General features: G+C 52.7%; 2 protein-coding genes across 2 annotated transcripts; both read right to left on the bottom strand.

Annotated features, from left to right (window-relative positions):
• Positions 1-319: 319 nt before the first annotated feature.
• On the bottom strand, positions 320-6,840 carry MGST3 (microsomal glutathione S-transferase 3). The gene is made up of 6 exons (XM_080407481.1): positions 6,782-6,840; positions 4,124-4,247; positions 2,860-2,933; positions 2,136-2,193; positions 924-996; positions 320-555 (listed from the first exon to the last, which is right to left on the bottom strand). Exons 2-6 carry the CDS (start codon positions 4,238-4,240, stop codon positions 446-448), a joined length of 432 nt encoding a protein of 143 aa, XP_080263607.1. The 5' UTR covers positions 4,241-4,247; positions 6,782-6,840; the 3' UTR covers positions 320-445.
• Positions 6,841-8,031: 1,191 nt separating this feature from the next.
• On the bottom strand, positions 8,032-11,595 carry LRRC52 (leucine rich repeat containing 52). Its single transcript, XM_080407450.1, has 2 exons — positions 9,760-11,595; positions 8,032-8,377 (listed from the first exon to the last, which is right to left on the bottom strand). The coding sequence occupies exons 1-2, from the start codon at positions 10,385-10,387 to the stop codon at positions 8,070-8,072; spliced, it is 936 nt and encodes a 311-aa protein (XP_080263576.1). The 5' UTR covers positions 10,388-11,595; the 3' UTR covers positions 8,032-8,069.
• Positions 11,596-11,656: the final 61 nt, after the last annotated feature.

Below are 11,656 nucleotides of genomic sequence, written 5' to 3'. Positions count from 1 at the left end.
ATTTTTTTCCTATAGGCCTACTGTTCTTTATAAACATGCTACAGCAACAACTTTTTAATGTTCGCCTACATCTTTTTTCAGCAATCAAATAAATGTTAACTCTGTTTGGAACATCTTATTGCAGAGTGACATGAATTGAGTGGTCCAGAAACAGGGCTGCTGCTATATGGGTAAAACAGGCTGCAAGATGGCTTTTCAGTCACTAAAATCATAAAAGCTAGAACTTCTTTGCCTGATGGGCAGATTTCTCTATTCCTGCAAATGAAGAGCATTTTGCATTCTGCAGAACTTCTGAAGAAAACCTTCTAAAACTTCAGGATGAAAATACAGAATTGACAGCTTCATTTTATTGAATAAGGAGAAAAGGAAAACAAAAAACAGGAAATGAAATATAAATCAAAACAAAACTCCCTTTAGTTTCCCAGGCAGCCATCGCAATGGTCAGTTAACCCTGGCAGATCCAGCCGAGGTGCTGGCAAGCTGAGCATACACCTGTGCCCACCAGCCCAATGAGTGCAACTGAACCAATGGCCCCTCTCCTTCGATTTTTTGGATCTGGTGGGGGAAAAAGAAAAAAAAAGTGTTTTGTCAGGTCACCAGCCCATGACTGAAAGACTAGCCCATCCTGAAAATAAAAGAGAGCAGGAACTACAGATAAAGCTAAAGGCAAAACAGCAGGCACCAGCTCAGGCCATGTACCTACCCTCTGTCCGTACTGTTATTAGACTAGAGTTCTTCCTATCAGTCAGAAAACCATACTGCAGAGTTAGCAAACAGCCTGTGGACCTGCACCCTTTTCTCTGCACCCTGACTGGAAGCTTTATGCTGCCTCCTTGATGTGAGCTGGATGAAGGAGCCTTGAGGCTGCTGTAAGAGACTTGAGTTGCCAAGTGCCCACTGGGTGCTGCAGGTTAAAGACTCACCTCCTGTGTAGTAGCCATAGGCATAAAGGATTCTCCCGAGGATCCAGGTGATGCCAAGCCCTGTGGCCATCCGCTAGAGAGAAAGGAAAATCATTAAAGGTTTTAGAGACCTGCGTCTTGCACCTGTTTAGCTATTATAGCTGCCCTGTTTCAAAGGAGTGACTACCAACTATGGCATGGGTCCTGACCCTGCTAGGACAACTGGGAGTCAGCACGGTGGAGGCAGGTGACTGATGCAGCATGCTAGGGTGAGTTTGGTATAGGAGTCACTTCCATGACACCTATGAGGAGGGAGCATGTGATCTGCTGCAGAACCTTGCTCTTCCCAAGCAAGAAATGGTGAAGTACTACAGGCAGCAGGTGCTGAATCTTGTTTCACCACTGTCCAATTAATGTGCTAGACCAAGTGCCAGGATCTTGGAGGCAGCTGTTGCCTCAAGCCCTACTCCACTGCCTCCAGCAGGTGTACAGGTTTTCCTGCTGTGAGCATTAAAAACTTGCACCTTGCTGCTTTATTTAGAGCTTGCTGCAGTGTGGCTCTTGTTTGCCAGATTTGCCTGTGCTGCTTGCTTCCCTCTCCAAAAATGAATATTCAGGAAGGACCTGATTTGTCTTTTGGTGGCAAAGAGCCTCTCCCACATGCTTGCCTCCTCGTGAGTTGTCTACCATGTTCAGCTAAAAATAACCCAGGGTTTTTTGATCCTTTGCACGCCTTCTTTGGTGGTGGGAGTGAGTGGGAAGATCATCATGTTCCCCATCTATTCTTGCCAGATAAACTCCTTGTGAAAATGTGTTTAGGTGGGGCTAAAAGCGTTCCTTGTCCTCCATGCAACTAGCTACTGAGAAGTACTACTGTGAGTCCAGCAGGACCCTGCAGAACTCAGAACCAGGCAGTGCTGGAGGGACCCTTCCCACTCAATGGACTGGAGGCTGTGAATGCTTCCATTTGTCCAACAAGGCACCCTTAGGGGAAGGGAAGGGGTCCGATAGCTGAAGCAGCAGTAATGAGTTTATTAAATACTTGCAATTCCCCTGCACAAGACCTTCTACAACTACATTTTCAGAAAGGGCACAGCTGTGAAGAATGACACGGCTAGTGGAGCAGCCTGCTGCCTGCAGAGGGGCTAGCTTGGCCTACTGCCCCCCACACTCCCCCAGGCAGGGAGCAGGAGCAGAGTTAGTCATACAGACCTGCACCGCAGCATCACTTACCGGGTGATAGAGTCCTCCGGTAGCTAGGAAGAACAGGAAGATGGGGTAAACTTCCAATCTGAAAATAAAAACAAGGAGGTTGTGTTTGTGCTGAAGTTGTTTACAAAAAGGAAACTCCAGAAATGCAGAAGCTGTGAGCATCCCCTGCCAAAGTCTCTGTTGGGCCTGACCTGGAAGTCTCTGTGCTCGATGCTGTGGCCACAGATGGAAGGAATCTGAGCATGCACAAACCTTTAGGAACTTCCCCCATCTGTATGTCTCTCCAAGGCCAGCCACTTTCTGTTTTATGTCCAAAGCCACTGCTAAATACTACTTAACACCAGCTGAATCAGTTGTTGCTCCTCCCAACACCCCTCTGTACTGTTGCAGCCTGGTCCGTGGTAGCTGGGTGGACTTAAGCCTCTCCCCAGGGAGACCTGGGCAGCACCACAGATCAGCAGCCCCCAGACAGGCTCTTCTGGAAATGAGATTTCTAGTGTCCCAAGCTACCCATGGAGGCAAAGAGCTGGGTGCTTGGGAAGAGGAGGCTGCTTCACAGCCCTGTCTTGTGGTTTTAAGGCATGGCAAGGAGCCAGCACGGCCTTACTGCTAAGCATTACGTGGCCATGTGTTTTCATCAAGTGTTGAGCCTGAACTTAAGCACTTGGCAGCAGCAAGTCTAGCTGTAGGCCCTGCTTCACAGCCCTGTTTATTTTCAGGGCCTGAGTTCATACATGTTACTCACGTGTTCTGGTGTGCCCGCTGGATGCAGTTGAATATACGTCCGTGTTCAGGGTCTGTGCTGTACATGGTTGGATACTGCCAAAAAAACCCACCAAACCAGCAAAATATGAGCAAGTGCAGTTTGGGCTCAGGAGCCTGTTCTCCAGCGGTGAGGAGTGTGCCCTGCAGCAACCCTCCCCAGTGCTGCCTGGGTGCTTGCAAGACTGACTTCCATTGGCAAGTTAGAGCCTGGCTCTGGCCCTGTAGCCCACAAATGTTTTGTTGAAATTGCTGCTTGCCCCGGGCCACTTCCCGAACTCCCTGAGCAACCCGACTGTCCCCTGGAGCTGGCCCTGCTTTGAGCAGAAGATAGCCAGGCACTGGGTGACCGACTGCCTTGTTGAAATCCCATCTCTGTGGAGGAGAGAGCAAAGCAGCATTACTGAGGACACCCCCCCACCTCTCCTGGGGAGCTGGCAGCAGCCCATCACTCAGGAACAGGCTGGGAGGACGCTGCCAGCTGGAGCTGCTGCTTGGCTGCAGAGGCTTCCCTAAGCCTGAAATCCGGTGCTCTGTGCATCATACACACGGGGTACGTTTTCTGTAACCCTGACTTCATGCAGTACAAGCAGGGTCACTCCACCAGGCACGTGGGGCCTGCAGCACACACCCAGGGCTGTCCTTGTGCCTACTGCCTGCTTGTCACTTTGCCAAGTGATGTGGGGGAAAAAGCAAAGAGCATTTGTGCTCGGAGCCAAGTGGCAATGCAGCCTCTGCATGCCATGGCCCTGACTCATTAACAGGACCAGCTGCTCAACCCAGCCCAGAGCCCTGCCCAGCTCAACAGCTCCTCAATGGATGCTGAGGGAAGGTCACTTTGAAAGACCTCTTGTGGTAGGGCTCACATGCTCCCTCTGAGTTTGGGAAACCCTCCTGTCACTTTTGTTCCACTATGGTCCCTTTGCCCTCCAACACTGCATCAGCCTTCTCTGCAGCGAGAAAGGGCTGCGCAGTTTCTTCCTCATCAGTGTTTCCAAGTGAAAACTTGTGCTTTCAGCTATCGTGCCTTGGAGCCAAGCGCCTGGTGTCCCAAACCCTGAGCTCTGTTGTGCCGCCTGCTCCAGGCTGGAGAGCCAGAATAGCAGCTCCATCCCTTCCACATCTGTGTGGTGGGGCAGGAAATGTCAGCAAGTCACCTCAAAATAAGCAAGGTGTCACCCAGCTTGTTTGCAACATCTCCTTCAGTCTGGCTCCGACCTTCCCATTCCCTCAGCCTTAGTACTAACCTCCACGTTGTACTTCTTGCGGGCCTTGGCCACTTTCACTGCGAGGTGTGTGACCAAGATGAAGCTGGCAGCTCCTGTCAGGATGACGTAGCCATACTCCTTTGAGAGAACAGCCATCTTGGTGCTGTCAGAGAAAGAGAGTCCATTACTATTTTGGGGTATGACTGGAGAAGTACCACATGCAGATATGTGCGTGTAGAAGAGCTGCTGAGCATGGACCCAAGACCTTGCAGCACGAGGACTAGCTGACAGAAGAAATGGCGAGCTGGGGAATTTTCACTTCTTGGTGCCTGCTGGGAATTCAAGCAGAGCAAACCAAAAGGGCTCTCTGCACAGTTCCTGTCAAGCAAGCTTTAAAATCACTTTGGTGTTCATGGGAGGTGGTATCTGGAGGAACCTTGTCCAGCCTCTGGTTCAGAGCAGGACTACAGCCAACAGTAGGTCCCATCAACTCACCGCCGCAGTGCGGTGCCTGCAGGGATGCTCTGGAGAGGTGGACAGAAACTGATTGTTCATGGCCACTCCCAACACCAGAGCTAGGGGCCACCAAATGAAGTCAGGAAACAGATTCAAAACAAACCAAAAGAGGTGGGGTTTTTGGGCAGTGGGAAGCAGACCTGTGGAACTCCTGGCAGAGGGTTGTTGCAAATGCAGGCAGTTTTCATAAATTCGAGTGGAAACTGGGCAAGCTCTGGGAATATATTCAGAGGTAAATTGGGAATTACAATACAGACAAACACAAGCTGGCTCAGAAATCCCCTGAGCTGAAAGGAGCCGGGCTACATGAATGGGTAGCTTGTACCCCTGAGGTCATCCTTACATAATAATAAACCCCACCACAACAGCAATAATAGCCAAACCTTTTCAGGAAGGAGGCACTGCCCAGATGAGCACTGCTCACCCCCACAGCTTCAAGGAGCCCTCTCGGAGTCACAAGTCAGTGTACAGCCTCAAACAACACCCAGCTGCTGGCATTTGCCAACATCTGCACAAGCAGGACAGCCAGCCAGGAGACACCAGGGCCTGCGTGGTTTTCATTTAGTGGTTCTGCGCTTCCCCACACAGGCCTGAGACAGAAGCACGGAGCAGAAGGTGCATCCAGCAGCCTCCAGCACCTCCAGCATGCTGCCCCGCAGCAGGGCTGTGTTGCGTGCTTCTCCCTCCTTCCTGCTCCCCATCTGCCGGGCCTGCCGTCAGCTGCGCTGCTGGGAGCTGCTCCACACTGAGCACTCCAGCACCTTCCCCGGCTGCAAGGGAGCACAGCGCCCTTCCCTGCACCCATCCAATGCTGGTCGTCTTGCACAATTCCAAACCTCAGATGTCGTCTGTCTGCGTGACCCAAGATGGTGCCGCATGATGCAGCACATCAGAAAGAGAGCAGACATCTCTCTCCAAAGCAAACCCCAGCTGATTCCTATCTCCATCTGGTGCCTCCACCATGTAGCAAGGTTTTGGTGTCTCCTGCACTGTCCCACCAGCACAACCTGTTGGTGTGGGGGAAAATGGGCCACCTCATGGCACCGGTGTGAACAGCCTTCCTACTGCAGTAGCACCAGCACCCCTCACGAATGATCTTTAGGGGCTAGAGGATTTTATTTCTCATTTGCAAAGGGGCTGTTACCGATAGAGCAAGGTGAAGACAACAGCTGGCTTTGTCCGCATAAAGCTTAGTAAACAGTGATCAGTAAGAACACTGAAAACCTAAAGTAAGGAAGAAAAGTCAGCTGCACCCATGTGTAATAGAGGTTAGCACCTGACAGATGACACCCCAAAAACAGAACACGTTCCCACCCAGCAGAGAGGTTGATGGTCACATTTCCCCTTTCAAATTACCCGCCTGCCAGCAAGACCCAGACATCTCACCTTCACAGGGCTAAACGATAATCCGGGGTTTTACTTTAGCAGCAAAGAGCACAGCAAAGCATTAAGCTGGGTGTATTATAAAACTGCTACTCTGACACCACTGGTATAAAACTGTACCTCAGGCCACTGCTTTAGGAATGTGGAGCCATCTGAAAGCACTCCAAAGTCACCAGGACTTTGGGCCTCTCCCATGGCATGCCTTGCGGCTGATTCCGCACTCTGGTGCCCTGAGCGTTGCAGCAACCTTTGTCAGCAGCTGCAAGGACTTTGCTGCGAGGACTTTGCTGCCAAGCACTGAGGCGCCGCACGAGACTGAGTTTGTATCTTCCATGCAACAACGTTTCAAGCCAGAGCCCCACGATTCTGCAGCATGACCCGGCACAGACGGGGAGCTGTAGCAAAGAGCTGCCCGGGGGTGCTTTTGCTCCAGAATAACGGCTTTTACCGAGCGTTTTGAGTCAGCAAAGCTCCTTAAGTCTCCCCGCGCAGCCCCACGCTTGGACCCTGGCTGGCCCATCGCCTCCCAGCCCGGACTTCCTCTCCAGCCAGCAGAGCCCCTGCCCCCCCGCTGCCGGCGGCCGAGCCCCCCGCAGGCCTTGCGGGCTCCGGCTGTGCCCCCGCGGGGGTGCGGGCCTGCCCCCCCCGGCACTTCCCGCCGGCGCCCCGGCCCGGGGGGCAGCGGTCGCTCTGTCTGTGGTTCAGTCTCTCCGGCTGACCGGCACAAGCATTCGGATCCGCTCGGAGCCCCCGGAGGGGCGAGCGGGGGGTCCCCGGGTTGCACTCACCCTCCAGCACGGCGCGGCGCGGTGCGGTGCGGGCAGGCAGCGAGGAGCGGCTCCGGGGCTGCCCGCGGTACCGGCCGCAGGCGGGGCCCTACCGCTCCGCCCCGCTGCACCGGCGCAGCTGCGAGAGGGGGCGGCCCGGGCGGCCCGGGCGGGGGGGGCAGCGGCACGGGGTCGGAGGGCGCTGCAGGGCGTGTTTGTAGCCCAGCGGGCCGCGGTGTGCACCGGGGGCAGCTCCCCTGGCCCCCAGCTCTGCCTGTGTGCCCCCAGCACACAACACCCGCGGCCGGCTGCGCTGCCGCCCCTACTCTTAACCCTTCGTGTCCCACCTAAGAAAGATTGCAGCTTTGGTTCGGAGCCTGCAGTTTAGTGGCCCTCAGACAGCGTGGTGGTGCTGAAACCTTGTGCTTTCCCCTTTTATTTCACCAGATCCTGCTGGTGTTGGATGAAGAAGCCAGTGTTTCACACATGGAGTTGCTGTACTCGGTCGTGTAAGCAGATACTTCACCTGGCAGTTACCAGCGTTAGCGATACGAAGGGTCTTTCTTACATCTCCTATTGTACTGATCTGAATGTGCAACCCTGGGACTTTGGCATCGAAACAAGCGTTTCCGAGAATACTTGGAGTGTCTGTAACCAGTATTTTTTACGTTTTAAAAAAATACCTAGTTTTAGGGATACGTGATAGAAAACTGGAGCTGGAACAATGTTCCTAAACCAGCGGAGGTCCAGGGGGTCTGGCCGCAGGGGGCTACAGATGGTGTCTTTTTGCTCTCACTGGTGTAATGAGGAGGATGGCAAGACCCAGTGAAATCTCAGGCCCCTGGAAGTCCTGGTTTTAATCTCTTTGCTCACACACCTGCCTTTCCACAGCAGAAATTTCTTGGATTCCCTGGGGCTCCAGTAAGCTGTCTAGGCTGGTCCCAGTAAGCTCTGTAAGGCTTTCTGGCCAGAAGGTGCTTGGTGAAGGCCTTGGCTACAGCACAGTGCTGGGGTCTGGGGTCTTTCCCGTATTTCAGATTGCACCACTTCAGGCTGGTCCCTGTGACCCTGCGTTTCTGTGGGCTCACAGTAAAGCCGAAGCATAAATGCCCGGCACTGTGCACAACTCTCACATGTGTTGTCCACACACCCCCACACCCCCCCCAATGAATATTTTGCCAGTGTCCTGAGTCCTGGTGGGAAAAGACAAGGGGAAGCAGCACTGTGAGTGAAACTGGAGCGCAGGGAGTTTTTTCTCTTGCAGTTTTATTTCACTTTTAAAAAAAACCAGACTCTAGAGTGGGACATCATGTAGGAAATCACCTGCCTTCAGTTCTCATGATGGGAGTTAGAGGGATTTGTAGGGCTGATCCCAAGTGACTGTCTTCCTCCTGCTCCTCCTCCTCCTCTCCTTTTGAAGTGTAGACTTTGTAGATGACAGCACAGATGCCAGCCAGCCAGGCTGCCATGATGCCGGCAAAGAATATGCAGAAGCCAATGAGACACAGAAAGATGTAGTCTTGCTTGTAGAGCTGGGTCAGGCAGTTGGAGTGGAGCTGTGCCTCCACTGCAGGCATTTTCAGGGCACGCAGGCCTTCTGGGGTGTAGCAGGTGATGTTGTCAGCATCTGCAGAGGGAAAAGCAGAAGCAAGAGTCTCTCATCTGTGTCTTAAGCATTAGTGAACCGGACTCTTGCTAGAAGAATGGTGGTGGAGTTTGCTAAACTCCTGAAAAACGTCTACAGGTTTTGCACCACTCTGCCTCTGTGGCTTAGGTAAAATCAGGCAGGCAAAGCCCTGCCAATCCGCAATTGCCAGGTTGCCAGAATTATTTCTGTGGTGTTGTCTCCATACGAAAGTATTGCCTGTCGGGTTATGCCACTGTGGTAAGCTGTTGTCCCGGCACTATTCATCTCTGCTGACTGAGCATTTTAATTTAATATAAGACGGCTTCTGTTTGGTTTTTCTTTTAATCTCAAACACCTTCTGAAGTGATATAGCCTAAATTATGCTGGAATAATGAGGCTTGTGCACATTTGACGGCTAGGGTGTTTTGCAGTAAGGCATAGCCTTACCTGCTGTGTGAGAGAGGAAGAGGAAACTCATCAATGATTCAGTTCTACTGAAATAACAACTATACCCTGTCATATTGTAATATATGTGGTGATAAAACAGATGCTGTCTGCTTCCTCTGAAGTTAGTGAAGGCTGAGCATGGTAAAAGCACTGTCTCCTTTTGGTGTCTGTAGGAGCACAGTTAGCCCTCTCTTTCCCAGTAGGTTTTGAATGCCGCTGCTTGTTGCCCTGGGTGGATGGGCCCGAGGGAAAGGGAGCAGCGGAGAGGAGGAAGCTACAGGGGATTTCTGTTATACTACGTAACATTGTATTATATCACCTTACATTATATGATATCATCTATTACTGAGTGACACTGTGAGGGACACTGGCCAAAGAGTGGAGAGCTCAGGGCTGGAGGGGCTGCTCCAAGCAGGTCAGAACAGAGGCAGGAGAGCATTTTTGCAGAGAGCAGGGGGGTTAACTGATAGTTACGAACACACTGGTACTGCAGCAGCACACCAAACGATCAGAGCAGATGGAGACAAGGCAGGAAATTCAGAGCAGCAGCTTTCACAGCACAGATCTCCCCAGGGCTGCGTTGGGCTCCTCGTTGTTGGCACTGTAGCCACGGAGTGCCGTTACTCACAGGCACAGGGACACCTCCTGAGGCTGGAGCCAGGTGTTGCAGAGCAGCAGTGATGTCCTAGCTACAGGCTACACCTCCCTGACTGTCCTGAGAATGTAAGTGAGTGTGAGTGTGACTCTGTGTGCGGAGTGCGTGTAACCCAGCTGCTCTGAGCCGTGTTTTGTGCAACACCAGCAAGTGGGCCCCACAGTTAACACGCAGCGGCACAGCCCCATGAGTTGAAATTTTGGGAAGGAGAGGGCCCTCTCCATTCCACACAGATAAGCAGGAGAAGGGAGGAGAGAGGTCCTGCTCATACAGCCCTCACCTGGAAAATGAACGTTGCTCTCTGTCACCCAGGTGATGAAGTCCAAAAAGGAACAGTTGCAGTGCCACCGGTTGTCACTGAATGCCAGAAAGCTCAGGTTGGGCAGGTCCTGGACAGTGCTGGTGTCCAGGAATGTCAAGCCCGTCCGGCTGACATCCAGATGCCTCAGCCAGGTGTTGTTGGAGAAAGCATCCTTCTTGATGGCCACAAGGTTGGGATTGTCTGAGATCTTCAGCACCACCAGGCTGTGGAGGTGTGAGAAGGTGCTGAAGGTGATCCGTGTGAGGTTGTTGAAGCTCAGGTCCAGATAGATAAGCTTGGCCATACCTAGGAAAGTGAAATCCAGGTCATCCCCCAAGAGGTTCTTCCTGCAGTCCAGGTAGACCAAATCAGCCAGGAAGGTCAGTTCCACTGTTGGCAAGTATGAGATGTTGTTGGCCGCCAGAATCAGCTGCCTGGTGTCCAGTGGGATGGCCACAGGGAGCTCCAGCAACTGCTGCCCTGTGCAGTTCACTGCCAGGTTCTGGCAGCTACACTGGCTTGGGCAGCTGCTCCTCTCCAAAGACATCCCCATCCCCAAAAGAAGAAACATGAGTCTCAGGGCCTGCCGTCTACCTAAAGGAGACATGCTCTAAGACCTTCCAGGCTGCCCAGCCCTTTGGGGACTGCGAGTGGCCCTATGGAAGCTGTATTGTCGTGGCCAAGCCAAGCAGGTGTCTGGTGCAAGGCTGTCAGGAAGCACTTTGTGTCTGTGCCTCACCTGACTCCTTGGCAGAGCGCCTGGCTGGAAACAGAGCCTAGTTTCTACATCACCAAGTGTGAAACAGTGTCTGCAGTGTCTCAGTCTCACACTGGGTTCCAGATGACACCTCTGTGATGTCAGTGCCTTTGGGGACAGTACCATGACCTCTCTGGTTGAGCAGGAGCTGCGGGGAAGAGTGGAGGTGGTACAGTGCTGTAGCTGCTTCATAAATCTTTGTGCCATAGATGCTTCATAAGCCTTCGCTCCAGTGTGTAAAAACGAACTTATCTGTTGTTCCAGTACATGAAAAATTAACATTTAAGTCAGCTACGTCCTTGGGACCAGCTACTGTTTAGGCTCTGTAGTTCTTGTGTGTAGCTACTAACTATATGTGGAAGTGTTGTCCTGGTTTCAGCTGGGATGGAGTTAACTTTCTTCTTAGTAGCTGGTACAGTGCTGTGGTTTGGCTCTGATGTGAGAACAATGTTGATAACCACAGTGATGTTTCCAGTTATTGCTGCATAATATTTATACTAAGTCAAGGATTTTTTGGTTTCCCGGGCCTTGCCAGCCAGAGGGCTGGAGGGGCACAAGATACTGGGTAGTGACGTGGCCAGCGCAGCTGACCTGGAGCAGCTGAAGAGGTATTCCATGCATTCCATGCCATGGGAGTCATCCTTGGTATAGAAACTCAGAGGGTTAGCTGGGGGGGATCGCTGCTTGGGGACTGGCTCGGCATCGGTCAGCGGGCACTGAGCAGTTGTACTGTGTACCGCTTGTTTTCCTTTTCCCTTTTCCTTTGTTTTTTACCTTCCCCCCCCCACCTTTCCATTATTATTATTATTATTATTATTATTATTGTTATTGTTGTTCTTACCTCTTTATTCTGTTTAAATTAGCTTCTTCCCGAGGCAGCCAGCTCTGCTGGCTCACACAGTGTTCCTTCGCCTGCCCCGCCCCCGCCCCCCGGCTCCCCAGAGCGCTGCTGCCAGCCCCCGGGCCCAGCGCGGACCCCAGCTGGCGGCGACATCCGACTCGGCACCGGGACCGCGGGACCCACCGCCCCCTTCCGCTCAGCGCCTCAGGCGGCCCCGCCCCTAACGGCCGGGGCGGGCGGGGCCTCGCCAAGGCCCGCCCCTTCCCGCCGGCGCGGCC

The sequence above is a fragment of the Falco punctatus genome (assembly GCF_963210335.1).
Source record: "Falco punctatus genome assembly, chromosome: 11".
Taxonomy (NCBI): domain Eukaryota; kingdom Metazoa; phylum Chordata; class Aves; order Falconiformes; family Falconidae; genus Falco; species Falco punctatus.
The sequence above is the reverse complement of the archived record's forward strand: the minus strand, read 5'-3'. Positions and strand labels throughout refer to the sequence as shown.

Bases quoted from the DNA above. Each gene is read 5' to 3' on its own strand.
- MGST3 (XM_080407481.1), bottom strand. From the start codon at position 4,240: ATGGCTGTTCTCTCAAAGGAGTATGGCTACGTCATCCTGACAGGAGCT. The intron at 2,194-2,859 runs GTGAGTAACATG...TTTTATTTTCAG, and splicing joins CAGCGGGCACACCAGAACAC to ATTGGAAGTTTACCCCATCT. The intron at 997-2,135 runs GTAAGTGATGCT...CTTTCTCTCTAG, and splicing joins CCGGAGGACTCTATCACCCG to CGGATGGCCACAGGGCTTGG.
- LRRC52 (XM_080407450.1), bottom strand. From the start codon at position 10,387: ATGTCTCCTTTAGGTAGACGGCAGGCCCTGAGACTCATGTTTCTTCTT. The intron at 8,378-9,759 runs GTGAGGGCTGTA...TTCCCTCTGCAG, and splicing joins GAGCAACGTTCATTTTCCAG to ATGCTGACAACATCACCTGC.